The sequence below is a fragment of the Salvelinus namaycush genome, chromosome 36 (assembly GCF_016432855.1).
Source record: "Salvelinus namaycush isolate Seneca chromosome 36, SaNama_1.0, whole genome shotgun sequence".
NCBI lineage: Eukaryota > Metazoa > Chordata > Actinopteri > Salmoniformes > Salmonidae > Salvelinus > Salvelinus namaycush.
In genome coordinates this window covers 26,780,309-26,801,798 of record NC_052342.1, presented here as the reverse complement: position 1 = coordinate 26,801,798, position 21,490 = coordinate 26,780,309, and the positions used below count along the sequence as shown (strand labels likewise).

General features: G+C 52.2%; 1 protein-coding gene across 2 annotated transcripts; it reads left to right on the top strand.

Moving 5' to 3' along the window:
- Positions 1-822: 822 nt before the first annotated feature.
- LOC120030576 (mothers against decapentaplegic homolog 1-like) lies at positions 823-17,942 on the top strand. 2 transcript variants are annotated; one of them, XM_038975994.1, is made up of 8 exons: positions 823-1,141; positions 1,331-1,546; positions 6,996-7,277; positions 8,363-8,482; positions 9,092-9,313; positions 12,950-13,110; positions 14,604-14,699; positions 16,305-17,942. In XM_038975994.1, the coding sequence occupies exons 1-8, from the start codon at positions 958-960 to the stop codon at positions 16,446-16,448; spliced, it is 1,425 nt and encodes a 474-aa protein (XP_038831922.1). In that variant the 5' UTR covers positions 823-957; the 3' UTR covers positions 16,449-17,942. The 2 variants fall into 2 exon arrangements, with proteins under 2 accessions (XP_038831922.1, XP_038831923.1); XM_038975995.1 differs by lacking the exons at positions 12,950-13,110; positions 14,604-14,699; positions 16,305-17,942 and adding an exon at positions 12,756-12,910.
- Positions 17,943-21,490: the final 3,548 nt, after the last annotated feature.

The following is a 21,490-nucleotide window of genomic DNA, read 5'->3' as shown; positions in this document are numbered from 1 at the left end:
TCTCGGGTGTGCTGCCTGTCTCTCTCTCAGGTGTGCTGCCTGTCTCTCTCTCTCGGGTGCGCTGCCTGTCTCTCTCTCTCGGGTGTGCTGCCTGTCTCTCTCTCTCGGGTGCGCTGCCTGTCTCTCTCTCTCGGGTGTGCTGCCTGTCTCTCTCGGGTGCGCTGCCTGTCTCTCTCTCTCGGGTGTGCTGCCTGTCTCTCTCTCTCGGGTGCGCTGCCTGTCTCTCTCTCAGGTGTGCTGCCTGTCCTCTCCGTCGTACTGTCTGTCTCTCATTCTCAGGTGTGCTGTCTGTCTCTCTCTTTCTCTCTCTCAGGTGTGCTGTCAGGAGCCTGATCTGGTCCTACGACTGCCCAACACAACTGGCCAACCTAGATCCCTCCATGCGTTAACCCTCTACAGACCAGAGGCTAGCTAGGGCACAACAACACGGAGTGTGATCCACTCCACACTACTTAGTGTGCATCTGTATGTGTGTTTGAGAGGGAGATACTGAGTACCTGTGTGTGAGAGCACCGTACCCGTGTGTGAGCACCGTACCCGTGTGTGTGAGCACCGTACCCGTGTGTGTGTGAGAGCACCGTACCCGTGTGTGTGTGAGAGCACCGTACCCGTGTGTGTGTGAGAGCACCGTACCCGTGTGTGTGTGAGAGCACCGTACCCGTGTGTGTGTGAGAGCACCGTACCCGTGTGTGTGTGAGAGCACCGTACCCGTGTGTGTGTGAGAGCACCGTACCCGTGTGTGTGTGAGAGCACCGTACCCGTGTGTGTGTGAGAGCACCGTACCCGTGTGTGTGTGAGAGCACCGTACCCGTGTGTGTGTGAGAGCACCGTACCCGTGTGTGTGTGAGAGCACCGTACCCGTGTGTGTGAGAGCACCGTACCCGTGTATTAGCGTGTACACCTATATTTGAGGATATTCTCCACAAAGGCCCCGCCCTTCCCTACGTCGTCATCAAGATGAACGTGACGTCACTCTTCTCCTTCACCAGCCCAGCGGTGAAGAGGCTGTTGGGATGGAAACAGGGGGATGAGGAGGAGAAGTGGGCAGAGAAGGCTGTGGACGCCCTGGTGAAGAAACTGAAGAAGAGGAAGGGCGCGATGGAGGAGCTGGAGAAGGCCCTCAGCTGCCCCGGACAGCCTAGTGAGTGGTCTAGTGGGAGGAATGTGTAAGAGAGTGTTGTGTGTGTGTGTGTGTGTGTGTGTGTGTGTGTGTGTGTGTGTGTGTGTGTGTGTGTGTGTGTGTGTGTGTGTGTGTGTGTGTGTGTGTGTGTGTGTGTGTGTGTGTGTGTGTGTGTGTGTGTGTGTTAAACCCTCTCCCCTCTCCCACCAGGCAAGTGTGTGACCATCCCTCGGTCGTTGGACGGTCGTCTCCAGGTATCCCATCGTAAAGGTCTTCCCCACGTCATCTACTGCAGAGTGTGGAGGTGGCCCGACCTACAGTCTCATCACGAACTCAAGGCCTTGGAGTGCTGCCAATTCCCCTTCACAGCCAAACATAAAGATGTCTGTATCAACCCCTACCACTACAAGAGAGTGGACAGCCCTAGTGAGTATAAACTGACCCCTACCACTACAAGAGAGTGGACAGCCCTAGTGAGTATAAACTGACCCCTACCACTACAAGAGAGTGGACAGCCCTAGTGAGTATAAACTGACCCCTACCACTACAAGAGAGTGGACAGCCCTAGTGAGTATAAACTGACCCCTACCACTACAAGAGAGTGGACAGCCCTAGTGAGTATAAACTGACCCCTACCACTACAAGAGAGTGGACAGCCCTAGTGAGTATAAACTGACCCCTACCACTACAAGAGAGTGGACAGCCCTAGTAAGTATAAACTGACCCCTACCACTACAAGAGAGTGGACAGCCCTAGTGAGTATAAACTGACCCCTACCACTACAAGAGAGTGGACAGCCCTAGTGAGTATAAACTGACCCCTACCACTACAAGAGAGTGGACAGCCCTAGTGAGTATAAACTGACCCCTACCACTACAAGAGAGTGGACAGCCCTAGTGAGTATAAACTGACCCCTACCACTACAAGAGAGTGGACAGCCCTAGTGAGTATAAACTGACCCCTACCACTACAAGAGAGTGGACAGTCCTAGTGAGTATAAACTGACCCCTACCACTACAAGAGAGTGGACAGCCCTAGTGAGTATAAACTGACCCCTACCACTACAAGAGAGTGGACAGCCCTAGTGAGTATAAACTGACCCCTACCACTACAAGAGAGTGGACAGCCCTAGTGAGTATAAACTGACCCCTACCACTACAAGAGTGGACAGCCCTAGTGAGTATAAACTGACCCCTACCACTACAAGAGAGTGGACAGCCCTAGTGAGTATAAACTGACCCCTACCACTACAAGAGAGTGGACAGCCCTAGTGAGTATAAACTGACCCCTACCACTACAAGAGAGTGGACAGCCCTAGTGAGTATAAACTGACCCCTACCACTACAAGAGAGTGGACAGCCCTAGTGAGTATAAACTGACCCCTACCACTACAAGAGAGTGGACAGCCCTAGTGAGTATAAACTGACCCCTACCACTACAAGAGAGTGGACAGCCCTAGTAAGTATAAACTGACCCCTACCACTACAAGAGAGTGGACAGCCCTAGTGAGTATAAACTGACCCCTACCACTACAAGAGAGTGGACAGCCCTAGTGAGTATAAACTGACCCCTACCACTACAAGAGAGTGGACAGCCCTAGTAAGTATAAACTGACCCCTACCACTACAAGAGAGTGGACAGCCCTAGTGAGTATAAACTGACCCCTACCACTACAAGAGAGTGGACAGCCCTAGTGAGTATAAACTGACCCCTACCACTACAAGAGAGTGGACAGCCCTAGTGAGTATAAACTGACCCCTACCACTACAAGAGAGTGGACAGCCCTAGTGAGTATAAGCTGACCCCTTAGTGAGGTTACATTGACCCCTTAGTGAGGTTGCGCCGACCCCTTAGTGAGTATAAACTGACCCCTTAGTGAGGTTACGCTGACCCCTTAGTGAGGTTACGCTGACCCCTTAGTGAGGTTACATTGACCCCTTAGTGAGGTTACGCCGACCCCTTAGTGAGTATAAACTGACCCCTTAGTGAGGTTACGCCGACCCCTTAGTGAGGTTACGCCGACCCCTTAGTGAGGTTACGCCGACCCCTTAGTGAGGTTACGCCGACCCCTTAGTGAGGTTACGCCGACCCCTTAATGAGGTTACGCCGACCCCTTAGTGAGGTTACGCCGACCCCTTAGTGAGGTTACGCCGACCCCTTAGTGAGGTTACGCCGACGCCTTAGTGAGGTTACGCCGACCCCTTAGTGAGGTTACGCCGACCCCTTAGTGAGGTTACGCCGACCCCTTAGTGAGGTTACGCCGACCCCTTAGTGAGGTTACGCCGACCCCTTAGTGAGGTTACGCCGACCCCTTAGTGAGGTTACATTGACCCCTTAGTGAGATTACGCCGACCCCTTAGTGAGGTTACATTGACCCCTTAGTGAGGTTACGCCGACCCCTTAGTGAGGTTACATTGACCCCTTAGTGAGGTTACGCCGACCCCTTAGTGAGGTTACGCTGACCCCTTAGTGAGGTTACATTGACCCCTTAGTGAAGTTACGCCGACCCCTTAGTGAGGTTACGCCGACCCCTTAGTGAGGTTACGCCGACCCCTTAGTGAGGTTACGCCGACCCCTTAGTGAGGTTACGCCGGCCCCTTAGTGAGGTTACGCCGGCCCCTTAGTGAGGTTACGCCGACCCCTTAGTGAGGTTACGCCGACCCCTTAGTGAGGTTACGCCGACCCCTTAGTGAGGTTACGCCGACCCCTTAGTGAGGTTACGCCGACCCCTTAGTGAGGTTACGCCGACCCCTTAGTGAGGTTAGATTGACCCCTTAGTGAGGTTACGCCGACCCCTTAGTGAGGTTACGCCGACCCCTTAGTGAGGTTACGCCGGCCCCTTAGTGAGGTTACGCCGACCCCTTAGTGAGGTTAGATTGACCCCTTAGTGAGGTTACGCCGACCCCTTAGTGAGGTTACGCCGACCCCTTAGTGAGGTTACGCCGACCCCTTAGTGAGGTTACGCCGACCCCTTAGTGAGGTTACGCCGACCCCTTAGTGAGGTTACGCCGACCCCTTAGTGAGGTTACGCCGGCCCCTTAGTGACGTTACGCCGACCCCTTAGTGAGGTTACGCCGACCCCTTAGTGAGGTTACGCCGACCCCTTAGTGAGGTTACGCCGACCCCTTAGTGAGGTTACGCCGACCCCTTAGTGAGGTTACGCCGGCCCCTTAGTGAGGTTACGCCGGCCCCTTAGTGAGGTTACGCCGACCCCTTAGTGAGGTTACGCCGACCCCTTAGTGAGGTTACGCCGACCCCTTAGTGAGGTTACGCCGACCCCTTAGTGAGGTTACGCCGACCCCTTAGTGAGGTTACGCCGACCCCTTAGTGAGGTTACATTGACCCCTTAGTGAAGTTACGCCGACCCCTTAGTGAGGTTACGCCGGCCCCTTAGTGAGGTTACGCAGGAGGGGGCGTGTAGGTGTAAGGCAGGAGGGGGCGTGTAGGTGTAAGGCGGGAGGGGGCGTGTAGGTGTAAGGCGGGAGGGGGCGTGTAGGTGTAAGGCGGGAGGGGGCGTGTAGGTGTAAGGCGGGAGGGGGCGTGTAGGTGTAAGGCGGGAGGGGGCGTGTAGGTGTAAGGCGGGAGGGGGCGTGTAGGTGTAAGGCGGGAGGGGGCGTGTAGGTGTAAGGCGGGAGGGGGCGTGTAGGTGTAAGGCGGGAGGGGGCGTGTAGGTGTAAGGCGGGAGGGGGCGTGTAGGTGTAAGGCGGGAGGGGGCGTGTAGGTGTAAGGCGGGAGGGGGCGTGTAGGTGTAAGGCGGGAGGGGGCGTGTAGGTGTAAGGCGGGAGGGGGCGTGTAGGTGTACTGCGGGAGGGGGCGTGGTGGTGTACTGCGGGAGGGGGCGTGGTGGTGTACTGCGGGAGGGGGCGTGGTGGTGTACTGCGGGAGGGGGCGTGGTGGTGTACTGCGGGAGGGGGCGTGGTGGTGTACTGCGGGAGGGGGCGTGGTGGTGTAAGGCGGGAGGGGGCGTGGTGGTGTAAGGCGGGAGGGGGCGTGGTGGTGTAAGGCGGGAGGGGGCGTGGTGGTGTAAGGCAGGAGGGGTTAAATGGCCAATATACACTAAATTGACAAAAGTATGTGGACCTTGCTTTGTGCACGGGGGCATTGTCATGCTGAAACAGGAAAGGACCTTCCTCAAACTACTGTTGCCACAAAGTTGGAAGCCTCACTACCGAGCGGATGCCAGGAGAACGCTACCTGCCCCAATGAAAAGTGCCAACTACAAAGTTTCCTTCTCCACCAAACTTGGCACTATGCATTGGGGTAGGTAACGGTCTCCTGGCATCCGCCAAACCTAGATTAGTCCATCGGACTGCCAGATGGTGAAGCGTGATTCATCAATCCAGAGGACACGTTTCCACTGCTCCGCCAATGGCGGCCAGCTTTACACCACTCCAGCCAACGCTTGGCATTACGCATGGTGATCTTAGGCTTGTGTGCGGCTGCTCGGCCACGGAAACCCATTTCATGAAGCTCCCGACGAACAGTTATTGTGCTGACGTTGCTTCCAGAGGCAGTTTGGGAACTCGGTAGTGAGTGTTGGAACTGAGGACAGACGATTTTTACGCGCTTCAGCACTCAGCGGTCCCGTTCTGTGAGCTTGTGTGGCCTACCACTTCACAGCTGAGCTGTTGTTGCTCCTAGACGTTTCCACTTCACAATAACAGCACTTACAGGGGACCGGTGCAACTCTAGCAAGGCAGAAATTTGACGAACTGACTTGTTGGAAAGGTGGCATCCTATGACGGTGCCACGTTGAAAGTTACTGAACTCTTCAGTACGGGCCATTCAACAGGAAATGTTTGTCTATGGAGATTGCATGGCTGTGTTCTCGATTTTTATACACATGTCAGCAACTGGTGTGGCTGAAAGAGCCGAAGACACTAATTTGAAGCGGTGTCCACATACTTTTGTGTATATATAGAGTACCACGGGTAAGGGCTGTTCTTACCCACGATGCAACTCAGAGTGCCTGGATACAGCTCTTAGCTGTGGTATATTGACCATATACCTCCCGGGTGGCGCAGTGGGCCTCCCGGGTGGCGCAGTGGGCCTCCTGGGTGGCGCAGTGGTCTAGGGCACTGCATCGCAGTGCTAGCTGCGCCACCAGAGTCTCTGGGTTCACGCCCAGGTTCTGTCGCAGCCGGCCGCAACCGGGAGGTCCGTGGGGCGACGCACAATTGGCATAGCGTCGTCCGGGTTAGGGAGGGTTTGGCCGGTAGGGATATCCTTGTCTCAGTATGTAAAATGTAATAAAATGTATGCACTCTACTGTAAGTCGCTCTGGATAAGAGCGTCTGCTAAATGACTAAAATGTAAATGTAATATACCACAAATCACCTTATTGTTGTTATAAACTGGTTACCAACGTAATTAGAGCAGTAAAAATAAATGTTTTGTCATACCCCGTGGTATACGGTCTGATATACCACAGCTTTCAGCCAATCAGCATTCAGGGTTCGAACAACCCAGTTTATAATAACAAGTATACTATCTGAAATTGACCTCTACAAGGTTTTAGCTGTATGGAAATAGCGCCAACTTGCCTTATTGACAGGGGACTGACACCTTCCACCTCCCCCTCTCTCTCTCTACCCCTCTCTCTCTCTACCCCTCTCTCTCTCTACCCCTCTCTCTCTCTCTACCCCTCTCTCTCTCTCTACCCCTCTCTCTCTCTCTCTACCCCTCTCTCTCTCTCTCTACCCCTCTCTCTCTACCCCTCTCTACCTCTCTCTCTCTCTCTACCTCTCTCTCTCTCTCTACCCCTCTCTCTCTCTCTACCCCTCTCTCTCTCTCTACCCCTCTCTCTCTCTCTACCCCTCTCTCTCTCTCTACCCACCTCTCTCTCTCTACCCACCTCTCTCTCCCCCCTCCTCAGTGCTGCCCCCTGTCCTGGTCCCTAGGAACAACGACCTCACAGCGAGGCCGGGGATGCAGCCCCGTTACCATGGTGCCATCGACCAGAATGAGCCTCTCATGCCCCACAACGCCACTTTCCCAGAATCCTTCCCTCCGGGCGGGGGCGGCAACGGAGGGTTGGCGTTCCCTTGTTCCCCTGGCAACAGCTTCCCCAGTTCGCCCGGCAGTGGGTCCAGCAGTATCTCCGCGTTCCCCCACTCTCCACTTAGCTCCGACCCAGACAGCCCCTTCCACGTCCCGGGTAAGACTGGTCCCGAGCTGGCTCACCTCTGGAGCGCTCTCTCTCCTCTCTCCTCCCTCTCTCTCCTCCCTCTCTCTCCTCTTTCCTCTCTCCCCTCCCTCTCTCTCCTCCCCCTCTCTCCTCTTTCCTCCCTCTCGCTCCTCTTTCCTCCCTCTCTCTCCTCTTTCCTCCCTCTCGCTCCTCTTTCCTCCCTCTCGCTCCTCTTTCCTCCCTCTCGCTCCTCTTTCCTCCCTGTCTCTCCTCTTTCCTCCCTGTCTCTCTCCTCTTTCCTCCCCCTCTCTCCTCTCCTCCCTCTCGCTCCTCTCCTCCCTCTCGCTCCTCTTTCCTCCCTCTCTCTCCTCTTTCTTCCCTCTCTCTCCTCTTTCTTCCCTCTCTCCTCTTTCTTCCCCCTCTCTCCTCTTTCTTCCCCCTCTCTCCTCTTTCTTCCCCCTCTCTCCTCTTTCCTCCCTCTCTTTCCTCCCTCTCTCTCCTCTTTCCTCTCTCTCCTCTTTCCTCCCTCTCTCTCCTCTCTCCTCTTTCCTCCCTGTTGCTCTCCTCTTTCCTCCCTGTTGCTCTCCTCTTTCCTCCCTGTCGCTCTCCTCTTTCCTCCCTGTCGCTCTCCTCTTTCCTCCCTGTCGCTCTCCTCTTTCCTCCCTGTCGCTCTCCTCTTTCCTCCCTGTCGCTCTCCTCTTTCCTCCCTGTCGCTCTCCTCTTTCCTCCCTGTCTCTCTCTCTTTCCTCCCTGTCTCTCTCTCTCTCTCCTCTTTCCTACCTCTCTCTCTCTCTCTCTCTCTCTCTCTCTTTCCTCTTTCCTACCTCTCTCTTTCCTCTTTCCTACCTCTCTCTTTCTCTCTCTTTCCTCTTTCCTACCTCTTTCTCTCTCTCTCTCCTCTTTCCTACCTCTCTCTCTCTCTCTCTCCGCTTTCCTAACTCTCTCTCTCTCTTTCCTCTTTCCTACCTCTCCTTTCTTTCTTTCTTTCTTTCCTCTCTCTCTCTCCTCTCCTCTCTGCAGCTTACCTGGAGCGTCTGACTCTATATGAGCTGTGTTCAATTAGGTTTCTATGCCATGGGTTGTTGTTGGCTAATAAAAGGTGTGTTGTAACACAGCTGACACCCCGCCCCCAGCCTACATGCCTTCAGATGATTGTCAGACTCAGGACTGTTCCCAGCCAATGGAAACCAACCTCCTCGCCATGCCAACCGGCCTGGATACCAACAACAGGCCAGGTAACCACAGAAACGCAGTATGCCCGTAGACGTTTAATATCCTCTCTTCCTGCCTCTCTCCTCTTCTCTCTCTCTCTCTCTCTCTCTCTCTCTCTCTCTCTCTCTCTCTCTCTCTCTCTCTCTCTCCTTCTCTCTCCTTCTCTCTCTCTAGATGTCCAGCCAGTAGCCTACGAGGAACCTATAGTGTACTATGATCTGAATAACCTCCTCTCTCTCTCCCTCCCTCTTTCTCTCTGTCTCTCCCTCCCTCTCCCTCTCTCTCTCTCTCTCTGTCTCTCTCTCTGTCTCTCTCTCCCACTCTCTCTCTCTCTGTCTCTCTCTCCCTCTCTCTCTCCCTCTCTCTCTCCCTCTCTCTCTCTCTCTCTCTCCCTCTCTCTCTCCCTCTCTCTCTCCCTCTCTCTCTCTGTCTCTGTCTCTGTCTTTGTCTCTCTGTCTGTCTCTGTCTCTGTCTCTCTCTGTCTCTCTCTGTCTCTCTCTGTCTCTCTCTCTGTCTCTCTCTCTGTCTCTCTCTCTGTCTCTCTCTCTGTCTCTGTCTCTCTTTATGTCTCTGTCTCTCTGTCTCTCTCCCTCTCTCTCTGTCTCTCTGTCTCTCTCTGTCTCTCTCTCTAGATGTCCAGCCGGTAGCCTACGAGGAACCGAAACACTGGTGTTCTATAGTGTACTATGAGCTGAATAACCGCGTGGGCGAGGCGTACCTGGCGTCAGACTCCAGTGTTCTGGTCGACGGCTTCACCGACCCGTCCAATAACCGCAACCGCTTCTGCCTCGGCCTGCTGTCTAACGTGAACCGCAACTCCACCATAGAGAACACGCGCAGGCACATCGGCAAAGGTGAGACTCGAGGGTTTAAAGGTTTAGAAAATATTGGTGAGACTGTGGTTGCTATGGCAACAGGGAAGACTTTCCACTAGAATGTTGGAACGTTGCTGCGGTGGGGGGGGGGGGGGGCTTTGCTTCTGTTCAGCCACGAGAGCATTAGTGAGGTCGGGCACTGATGTTGGGGGCGGTTAGACCTAGCTCGCAGTCGACGGTCCCAATTCCATCCTAAAGGTGTTCGACGGGGGGTTTTGAGGTCAGAGCTCTATTTTGTTATTTTCCTCCAGAAATTCCCAAATAGTTTTGACAACCTTGTTGTTGTGAGCTTTTAAATGATATCAAGCTCAACCGTTTGTCTTTCCCAGTGATGAAGACATCTCTCGTGATGGAAAGAGCGTATAGAGAGAACCTCATCCAGTGGTATAATAGGTTGGGGTAAAGGGTCAACTTTCACCACCCTTTATCTCTTGAGATATTGTACAATGATAGATAGTAGACTAAGCTGTAGCTGCGTGTGTGTGTGTGTGTGTGTGTGTGTGTGTGTGTGTGTGTGTGTGTGTGTGTGTGTGTGTGTGTGTGTGTGTGTGTGTGTGTGTGTGTGTGTGTGTGTGTGTGTTGGGGTGTCAGTGTGTGTGTGTGTGTGTGTTGGGGTGTCAGTGTGTGTGTGTGTGTGTGTGTGTTGGGGTGTCAGTGTGTGTGTTGGGGTGTCAGTGTGTGTGTGTTGGGGTGTCGAGTTACACCAGGAACGCACAATCCCTCCATCAGTGCTCAGACTGTCCGCAATAGGCTGAGAGAGGCTGGACTGAGGGCTTGTAGGCCTGTTGTAAGGCAGGTCCTCACCAGACATCACCGGCAACAACGTCACCTATGGGCACAAACCCACCGTCGCTGGACCAGACAGGTCTGGCCAAAAGTGCTCTTCACTGACGAGTCGCGGTTTTGTCTCACCAGGGGTGATGGTCGGATTCGCATTTATAGTCGAAGGAATGAGTGTTACACTGAGGCCTGTACTCTGGAGCGGGATCGATTTGGAGGTGGAGGGTCCGTCATGGTCTGGGGCGGTGTGTCACAGCATCATCGGACTGCGCTTGTTGTCATTGCAGGCAATCTCAACGCTGTGCGTTACAGGGAAGACATCCTCCTCCCTCATGTAGTACCCTTCCTGCAGGCTCATCCTGACATGACCCTCCAGCATGACAATGCTGCTCATTCTGTGCATGATTTCCTGCAAGACAGGAATGTCAGTGTTCTGCCATGGCCAGCGAAGAGCCCGGATCTCAATCCCATTGAGCACGTCTGGGACCTGTTGGATCGGAGGGTGAGGGCTAGGGCCATTCCCCCCAGAAATGTCTGGGAACTTGCAGGTGCCTTGGTTGAAGAGTGGGGTAACATCTCACAGCAAGAACTGGCAAATCTGGTGCAGTCCACGAGGAGGAGATGCACATCAGTACTTAATGCAGCTGGTGGCCACACCAGATACTGACTTTTACTTTTGACCCCCCCCCCCCTTTGTTCAGGGACACATTATTCCATTTCTGTTAGTCACATGTCTGTGGAACTTGTTCAGTTTATGTCTCAGTTGTTGAATCTTGTTATGTTCATACAAATATTTACACATAAATGCAGTTGACAGTGAGAGGACGTTTCTTTTTTTGCTGAGTTTATTATATTACAGTTATTCAGGTCCCGTTGATAGGATAGTCTCTCTAACAGAGCTCATCTAGTTTGTTCTCCAGTGATTGATAGGATAGTCTCTCAAACAGAGCTCATCTAGTTTGTTCTCCAGTGACTGATAGGGTAGTCTCTCTAACAGAGCTCATCTAGTTTGTTCTCCAGTGATTGATAGGGTAGTCTCTCAAACAGAGCTCATCTAGGTTGTTCTCCAGTGACTGATCATCTAGTTTGTTCTCCAGTGATTGATAGGGTAGTCTCTCTAACAGAGCTCATCTAGGTTGTTCTCCAGTGACTGATAGGATAGTCTCTCTAACAGGGCTCATCTAGGTTGTTCTCCAGTGACTGATAGGATAGTCTCTCTAACAGAGCTCATCTAGGTTGTTCTCCAGTGATTGATAGGGTAGTCTCTCTAACAGAGCTCATCTAGTTTGTTCTCCAGTGATTGATAGGGTAGTCTCTCAAACAGAGCTCATCTAGTTTGTTCTCCAGTGACTGATAGGATAGTCTCTCTAACAGAGCTCATCTAGTTTGTTCTCCAGTGACTGATAGGATAGTCTCTCTAACAGAGCTCATCTAGTTTGTTCTCCAGTGATTGATAGGGTAGTCTCTCAAACAGAGCTCATCTAGTTTGTTCTCCAGTGACTGATAGGATAGTCTCTCTAACAGAGCTCATCTAGTTTGTTCTCCAGTGATTGATAGGGTAGTCTCTCTAACAGAGCTCATCTAGTTTGTTCTCCAGTGACTGATAGGGTAGTCTCTCTAACAGAGCTCATCTAGTTTGTTCTCCAGTGATTGATAGGGTAGTCTCTCTAACAGAGCTCATCTAGTTTGTTCTCCAGTGATTGATAGGGTAGTCTCTCTAACAGAGCTCATCTAGTTTGTTCTCCAGTGACTGATAGGGTAGTCTCTCTAACAGAGCTCATCTAGTTTGTTCTCCAGTGATTGATAGGGTAGTCTCTCTAACAGAGCTCATCTAGTTTGTTCTCCAGTGATTGATAGGGTAGTCTCTCTAACAGAGCTCATCTAGTTTGTTCTCCAGTGATTGATAGGGTAGTCTCTCTAACAGAGCTCATCTAGTTTGTTCTCCAGTGATTGATAGGGTAGTCTCTCAAACAGAGCTCATCTAGTTTGTTCTCCAGTGATTGATAGGGTAGTCTCTCTAACAGAGCTCATCTAGGTTGTTCTCCAGTGACTGATAGGGTAGTCTCTCTAACAGAGCTCATCTAGTTTGTTCTCCAGTGATTGATAGGGTAGTCTCTCTAACAGAGCTCATCTAGTTTGTTCTCCAGTGATTGATAGGGTAGTCTCTCAAACAGAGCTCATCTAGTTTGTTCGCCAAATAGAAAATGGCAGTCTATTGTAGTCTCGTCAGGGTGCCAGCTCGCATCTTTCACAGCCACTTCCTCTTTGGAGTCCCGGGGATCAGGGCCTGGTCCGGAGTAACGCCCAGAGCTGCCAACTCATTGAAGTAGACATTTTTCGTCAAAATCGAAGTTAGTGATTGCTGTTCTGATGTCCAGAGGTTGTTTTCGGTCATAGGAGACATTTATGCATAAAAAAAACACTCAAATTAGTGGAATTGAAGAGGAGCCTGTATGACTTCTCTCCACTGCAGCGCCATCTCTCTCCCCCTCTTCCCCCCTCCTCTCTCCAGGTGTCCATCTCTCTCTCCCCCTCTTCCCCCCTCCTCTCTCCAGGTGTCCATCTCTCTCTCCTAATCTTCCCCCCTCCTCTCTCCAGGTGTCCATCTCTCTCTCCTAATCTTCCTCCCTCCTCTCTCCAGGTGTCCATCTCTACTATGTAGGTGGTGAGGTCTATGCAGAGTGTCTGAGTGACACCAGTATCTTTGTTCAGAGTCCTAACTCCCTCCTCCTCCCCAGGTGTCCATCTCTACTATGTAGGAGGTGAGGTGTATGCAGAGTGTCTGAGTGACACCAGTATCTTTGTTCAGAGTCCTAACTCCCTCCTCCTCCCCAGGTGTCCATCTCTACTATGTAGGTGGTGAGGTCTATGCAGAGTGTCTGAGTGACACCAGTATCTTCGTTCAGAGCCGTAACTGTAACTACCATCATGGTTTCCACCCCACCACGGTGTGTAAGATCCCTAGTGGCTGCAGTCTGAAGATCTTTAACAACCAGGTAGGTAGACCGGTCACACGCACGCACACAACTACCGGAGGTTGCACACTCTTGGCATTCTCTCAACCAGCTTCATGAGGTAGTCACCTGGAATGCATTTCAATTAACAGGTGTGCCTTGTTAAGTTAATTTGAGGAATTTCTTTCCTTAAGGCATTTGAGCCAATAAGTTGTGTTGTGACAAGGTACGGGTGGTATACAGAAGATAGTCCTATTTGGTAAAAGACCAAGTCCATATTATGGCAAGAACAGCTCAAATAAGCAACGAGAAACGACAGTCCATCATTACTTTTAGACATGAAGGTCAGTCAATGTGGAAAATGTCAAGAACTTTGAACGTTTCTTCAAGTACAGTCGCAAAAAACCATCAAGCGCTATGATGAAACTGGCTCTCATGAGGACCGCCACAGGAAAGGAAGACCCAGAGTTACCTCTGCTGCAGAGGATAAGTTCATTTGAAAACTGCACCTCAGATTGCAGCCCAACTAAATGCTTCACAGAGTTCAAGTAACAGACACATCTCAACATCAACTGTTCAGAGGAGACTGTGTGAATCAGGCCTTCTTGGTCGAATTGCTGCAAAGAAACCACTACTAAAGGACACCAATAAGAAGAAGAGACTTGCTTGGGCCAAGAAACAAGAGCAATGGACATTAGACCAGTGGAAATCTATCCTTTGGTCTGATGAGTCCAAATTTGAGATTTTTGGCTCCAACCGCCATGTCTTTGTGAGATGCAGAGTAGGTGAACGGATGATCTCCGCATGTGTGGTTTCCACCGTGAAGCATGGAGGAGGAGGTGTTATGGTGTGGGGCTGGTGACATTGTCAGTGATTTATTTAGAATTCAAGGCACATTTAACCAGCATGGCTACCACAGCATTCTGCAGCGATTCGCCATCCCATCTGGTTTGAGCTTAGCTTATCATTTGTTTTTCAGCAGGACAATGACCCAACACACCTCTAGGCTGTGTAAGGGATATTTGATCAAGAAGGAGAGTGATGGAATGCTGCATCAGATGAACTGGCCTCCACAATCACCCGACCTCAACCCAATTGAGATGGTTTGGGATGCGTTGGACCACAGAGTGAACAAAAAGCAGCCAACAAGGGCTCAGCATATGTGGGAACTCCTTCAAGACTGTTGGAAAAGCATTCCAGGTGAAGCTGGTTGAGAGAATGCCAAGAGTCTGCAAAGCTGTCATCAAGGCAAAGGGTGGCTACTTTGAAGAATCTATCATATATTTTGATTTGTTTAACACTTTTTTGGTTACTACATGATTCCATATGTGTTATTTCATAGTTTTGATGTGTTCACTATTATTCTACAATGTAGAAATTTGTTTAAAAAATGAAGAAAAACCCTTGAATGAGTAGGTGTGTCCTAACTTTTGACTGGTACTGTATATATACTTTATATAGAATAAGGCAGAAGACACGTTTCTGTTGCACAGCCTTGTACAATTGGAAAGTAAATTTATATTCTTCTTCACCAGGAATTTGCCCAGCTACTGGCCCAGTCAGTGAACCATGGCTTTGAGGCTGTTTACGAGCTCACCAAGATGTGTACCATACGCATGAGCTTCGTCAAGGTAAACATGGGGTCAGGGGAGAGGTTAAGGGTTACAGGTGGCCCATGGGTACCGTACGCATGAGGTTCATCAAGGTAAACATGGGGTCAGGGGAGAGGTTAAGGGTTACAGGTGGCCAATGGGTACCGTACGCATGAGGTTCATCAAGGTAAACATGGGGTCAGGGGAGAGGTTAAGGGTTACAGGTGGCCCATGGGTACCGTACGCATGAGGTTCATCAAGGTAAACATGGGGTCAGGGGAGGGGTTAAGGGTTACAGGTGGCCCATGGGTACCGTACGCATGAGGTTCATCAAGGTAAACATGGGGTCAGGGGAGGGGTTAAGGGTTACAGGTGGCCCATGGGTACCGTACGCATGAGGTTCATCAAGGTAAACATGGGGTCAGGGGAGAGGTTAAGGGTTACAGGTGGCCCATGGGTACCGTACGCATGAGGTTCGTCAAGGTAAACATGGGGTCAGGGGAGGGGTTAAGGGTTACAGGTGGCCAATGGGTACCATACGCATGAGCTTCGTCAAGGTAAACATGGGGTCAGGGGAGGGGTTAAGGGTTACAGGTGGCCCATGGGTACCGTACGCATGAGGTTCGTCAAGGTAAACATGGGGTCAGGGGAGAGGTTAAGGGTTACAGGTGGCCAATGGGTACCGTACGCATGAGCTTCGTCAAGGTAAACATGGGGTCAGGGGAGAGGTTAAGGGTTACAGGTGGCCCATGGGTACCATACGCATGAGGTTCGTCAAGGTAAACATGGGGTCAGGGGTTGTGGTGTGATTCTTACTTGGTATGGGCATTTGAAATGATTTAACTTCAAATAATATCATAATTTTTCAAAAAACATAAATATAGACTTCAGGAAAGGCAGTGTTTCAGTACAGATGGGTGGGGGAGGGGCGCAAGAGGAGCAAGGGCCAGTGTGTCCGACACGGAGGAAGACAAGCCAAACTGAGCAGGGTCCAGTTATCTGTCATCTGGTACTGGTACTTCCTGTATATAGCTCCACGTTGATCTGGTACTTCCTGTATATAGCTCCACATTGATCTGGTACTGGTACTTCCTGTATATAGCTCCACATTGATCTGGTACTGGTACTTCCTGTATATAGCTCCACATTGATCTGGTACTGGTACTTCCTGTATATAGCTCCACATTGATTTGGTACTGGTACTTCCTGTATATAGCACCACATTGATTTGGTACTGGTACTTCCTGTATATAGCTCTACATTGATCTGGTTCTGTTACTTCCTGTATATAGCGCCACATTGATCTGGTACTGCTACTTCCTGTATATAGCTCCACATTGATCTGGTACTTCCTGTATATAGCTCCATTCTTGTGTATTTTATATTATTTAACTCTGCATCGTTGGGAAGGGCTCATAAGTAAGCATTTCACGGTGAAGTCTACACCCGTTGTATCCGGCACATGTGACAAATAAAACTAGAGTTGAAGGGTCAGGGGAGGGGTTAAGAGTTAACAGGTGGTCTACGATCTCATCCCATTCTCTAGTCTTGCTGTCTCTGAATGCTCAATCCTGCAAGTTTTTGTCAGTAGGGTTTGTGTTGTGCAGTGTACCATCTAATCGTGTGTTCGTCTTCCTCTCCCAGGGTTGGGGTGCAGAGTACCATCGCCAGGACGTGACCAGCACCCCCTGCTGGATAGAGGTGCACCTGCATGGCCCTCTACAGTGGCTGGACAAAGTCCTCACACAGATGGGCTCTCCCCATAACCCCATATCCTCCGTGTCCTAAGCCTCTCGACGTTGTAAGACATGTCCAAGGGAGAGGGAGAGGCTGGAGATCTATTGTTACGATGCCTCTGGAGGTTGTCTGGGCTGCGGAGTGTAGCGAGCAGACAGAGGGAGAGAGAGACTCCAAGGGCATCTCCGCTACAGCCAAGACTAGCTAGCTTGTAGCAACCACAATGTTATTCATCATTCCATATTACCATACCTGTCTTGACTGGAGTAGCCTAGAGAAGCTAGTCAGCTATGGATAGCTAGGCTAATTGAGGCCACATGCTGTTTCTCCCCAACCCCATTCAGATGAGAAAACATCAGCCTACCTGGTGGTTACTCCAACCCCATTCAGATGAGAAAACATCAGCCTATCTGTTGGTTACTCCAACCCCATTTTGCTAACTTTTGAGTTCCCATATGTTATTCCATCTTGCATTAGTGACCTCACTCCACTTGTGTCACATTGAGCCTCTTTGATTGGCCAACATAACAACACGCTACACAGTAAAGGCTACCGGTCTTTTTACGGGACCACGTCATAAAAACTTTCTAGACCAAGTTTGTTTTATTACATGAATAATCTGACATTTAATGGTATATCCTTGTATGTAACAATGTCACATGGATAATTTAATTTACCATTACCAAGCTGGACAATCAGGACTGAGGGATTATCTGGCCTCAATCAGGACCGAGACATCTGTGATCGGCTAGCTCTGCCTGGCCTCAATCGGGACCGAGACATCTGTGATCGGCTAGCTCTGCCTGGCCTCAATCGGGACCGAGACATCTGTGATCGGCTAGCTCTGCCTGGCCTCAATCGGGACCGAGACATCATCTGTGATCGGCTAGCTCTGCCTGGCCTCAATCGGGACCGAGACATCATCTGTGATCGGCTAGCTCTGCCTGGCCTCAATCGGGACTGAGACATCATCTGTGATCGGCTAGCTCTGCCTGGCCTCAATCAGGACCGAGACATCTGTGATCGGCTAGCTCTGCCTGGCCTCAATCGGGACCGAGACATCATCTGTGATCGGCTAGCTCTGCCTGGCCTCAATCGGGACCGAGACATCATCTGTGATCGGCTAGCTCTGCCTGGCCTCAATCGGGACCGAGACATCATCTGTGATTGGCTAGCACTGCCTGGCCAGCCAGGACAATCGTGGAATCTTTTCTCAATTGGATTTTCTCAACTCCTATGTCCTCTCCCCTCCTTTGTAAAAGGTCAAAGGGGTAATCAAGAGGCGTCGAGGAGAGGGAACATGGGACGAAAATGCGCTTGTATGAAATGAGACTCCTAGTCCACTCGCATGTCATCAGGCAAATGACTTGGATCCCAATTAAAAATATGTAAAGTGATCAGAACAAATGATGTTAGTTATGCAGTACATGTTCTAGATAAAATTAGAAGTAGTATATTGTTTTTAAACAGATGCATGTTTTTCTCCTGTGACAAAACAAAAGCTGATTCAAATGGAGGGGGGAGAGGGGGGGGGGGGGGGGTGTTGATTTCAAAACTATTCTGTGAAGGACTTATGGAAGGACACACATGACTATCCTCGATGAAAGGTGGCTATCGAGGAGGGGAGGGACAGTGTTCCGTTCGCCTGCTGAAGAATTGACATCTCCTTGACTACCTATTGGTTTCTGGGTCGCGGAGGAGAGAGGGTGGAGGATGGACTTTTGCCCAAATGAGAAAAGGCCCTTAACAGCGCTTTGCCTTACCCACCTTTATATTCAGGCTGTGTCCCAAATGGATCACTGTTCCCTTTTATAGTGCACTACTTTAACCCCATGGACCCTACCCCCATGGACCCTAACCCTATGGACCCTACCCCCATGGACCCTAACCCCATGGACCCTAACCCCATGGACCCTAACCCTATGGACCCTAACCCCATGGACCCTACCCCCATGGACCCTACCCCCATGGACCCTAACCCCATGGACCCTAACCCCATGGACCCTAACCCCATGGACCCTACCCCCATGGACCCTACCCCCATGGACCCTACCCCCATGGACCCTACCCCCATGGACCCTACCCCCATGGACCCTAACCCTATGGACCCTACCCCCATGGACCCTACCCCCATGGACCCTAACCCCATGGACCTATGGACCCTAACCCCATGGACCTATGGACCCTAACCCCATGGACCCTAACCCCATGGACCCTAACCCTATGGACCCTAACCCCATGGACCCTAACCCCATGGACCCTAACCCTATGGACCCTAACCCTATGGACCCATGGACCCTACCCCCATGGACCCTAACCCTATGGACCCTAACCCTATGGACCCATGGACCCTAACCCCATGGACCCTACCCCCATGGACCCTAACCCTATGGACCCTAACCCTATGGACCCATGGACCCTACCCCCATGGACCCTAACCCTATGGACCCTAACCCTATGGACCCATGGACCCTACCCCCATGGACCCTAACCCTATGGACCCATGGACCCTAACCCTATGGACCCTAACCCCATGGACCTATGGAACCTAACCCTATGGACCCTAACCCCATGGACCCTACCCCCATGGACCCTACCCCCATGGACCCTAACCCCATGGACCCTAACCCCATGGACCCTAACCCTATGGACCCTAACCCCATGAACCCTACCCCTATGGACCCTAACCCTATGGACCCTAACCCCATGGACCCTAACCCCATGGACCCATGGACCCTACCCCCATGGACCCTACCCCCATGGACCCTACCCCCATGGACCTATGGACCCTAACCCCATGGACCCTAACCCCATGGACCCTAACCCCATGGACCCTAACCCCATGGACCCATGGACCCTAACCCCATGGACCCTAACCCTATGGACCCTACCCCCATGGACCCTAACCCTATGGACCCATGGACCCTACCCCCATGGACCCTAACCCTATGGACCCTAACCCCATGGACCCTACCCCCATGGACCCTACCCCCATGGACCCTAACCCTATGGACCCTACCCCCATGGACCCTACCCCCATGGACCCTACCCCCATGGACCCTAACCCTATGGACCCTAACCCTATGGACCCTACCCCCATGGACCCTACCCCCATGGACCCTACCCCCATGGACCCTACCCCCATGGACCCTAACCCCATGGACCCTAACCCCATGGACCTATGGACCCTAACCCCATGGACCCTAACCCCATGGACCTATGGACCCTAACCCCATGGACCCTAACCCCATGGACCCTAACCCCATGGACCCTAACCCCATGGACCCTAACCCCATGGACCCTAACCCCATGGACCCTACCCCCATGGACCTATGGACCCTAACCCCATGGACCCTAACCCCATGGACCCTAACCCCATGGACCCTAACCCCATGGACCTATGGACCCTAACCCCATGGACCCTAACCCCATGGACCCTAACCCCATGGACCCTACCCCCATGGACCCTAACCCATGGACCTATGGACCCTAACCCTATGGACCCTAACCCCATGGACCCTAACCCTATGGACCCTAACCCCATGGACCCTAACCCCATGGACCCTAACCCTATGGACCCTAACCCCATGGACCCTAACCCCATGGACCCTAACCCCATGGACCCATGGACCCTAACCCCATGGACCCTAACCCCATGGACCCTAACCCCATGGACCCTAACCCCATGGACCCTAACCCTATGGACCCTAACCCCATGGACCCTAACCCCATGGACCCTAACCCCATGGACCTATGGACCCTAACCCCATGGACCCTAACCCCATGGACCCTAACCCCATGGACCCTAACCCCATGGACCTATGGACCCTAACCCCATGGACCCTAACCCCATGGACCCTAACCCTATGGACCCTAACCCAATGGACCCTAACCCCATGGACCCTAACCCCATGGACCTATGGACCCTAACCCCATGGACCCTAACCCCATGGACCCTAACCCTATGTTCCCTACCCCCATGGACCCTAACCCTATGTTCCCTACCCCCATGGACCCTAACCCCATGGACCCTAACCCCATGGACCCTAACCCCATGGACCTATGGACCCTAACCCCATGGACCTATGGACCCTAACCCCATGGACCCTAACCCCATGGACCTATGGACCCTAACCCTATGGACCCTAACCCCATGGACCCTAACCCCATGGACCCTAACCCCATGGACCCTAACCCTATGGACCCTAACCCCATGGACCCTAACCCTATGGACCCTACCCCCATGGACCCTAACCCCATGGACCCTAACCCTATGGACCCTAACCCCATGGACCCTAACCCCATGGACCCTAACCCTATGGACCCTAACCCCATGGACCCTAACCCTATGGACCCTAACCCCATGGACCCTAACCCTATGGACCCTACCCCCATGGACCCTAACCCCATGGACCCTAACCCTATGGACCTATGGACCCTAACCCCATGGACCCTAACCCCATGGACCCTACCCCTATGGACCCTAACCCTATGGACCTATGGGCCCTAACCCCATGGACCCTAACCCTATGGACCCTAACCCCATGGACCCTAACCCTATGGACCCTAACCCCATGGACCCTAACCCCATGGACCCTAACCCTATGGACCCTAACCCCATGGACCTATGGACCCTAACCCTATGGACCCTAACCCCATGGACCCTACCCCCATGGACCCTAACCCCATGGACCCTAACCCCATGGACCCTAACCCTATGGACCCTAACCCCATGGACCCTAACCCCATGGACCTATGGACCCTAACCCCATGGACCCTAACCCCATGGACCCTAACCCTATGGACCCTAACCCCATGGACCCTACCCCCATGGACCCTAACCCCATGGACCCTAACCCCATGGACCCTAACCCCATGGACCCTAACCCTATGGACCCTACCCCCATGGACCCTAACCCCATGGACCCTAACCCCATGGACCCTAACCCCATGGACCCTACCCCCATGGACCCTACCCCCATGGACCCTAACCCCATGGACCCTAACCCCATGGACCCATGGACCCTAACCCCATGGACCCTAACCCCATGGACCCTATGGGCCCTAACCCTATGCACCCTACCCCCATGGAC

Coding starts and splice junctions, on each gene's coding strand:
- LOC120030576 (XM_038975994.1), top strand. CDS start 958: ATGAACGTGACGTCACTCTTCTCCTTCACCAGCCCAGCGGTGAAGAGG. Junction 1,142..1,330: donor CAGCTGCCCCGGACAGCCTA/GTGAGTGGTCTA, acceptor CTCTCCCACCAG/GCAAGTGTGTGACCATCCCT. Junction 13,111..14,603: donor TGAAGATCTTTAACAACCAG/GTAGGTAGACCG, acceptor CTTCTTCACCAG/GAATTTGCCCAGCTACTGGC.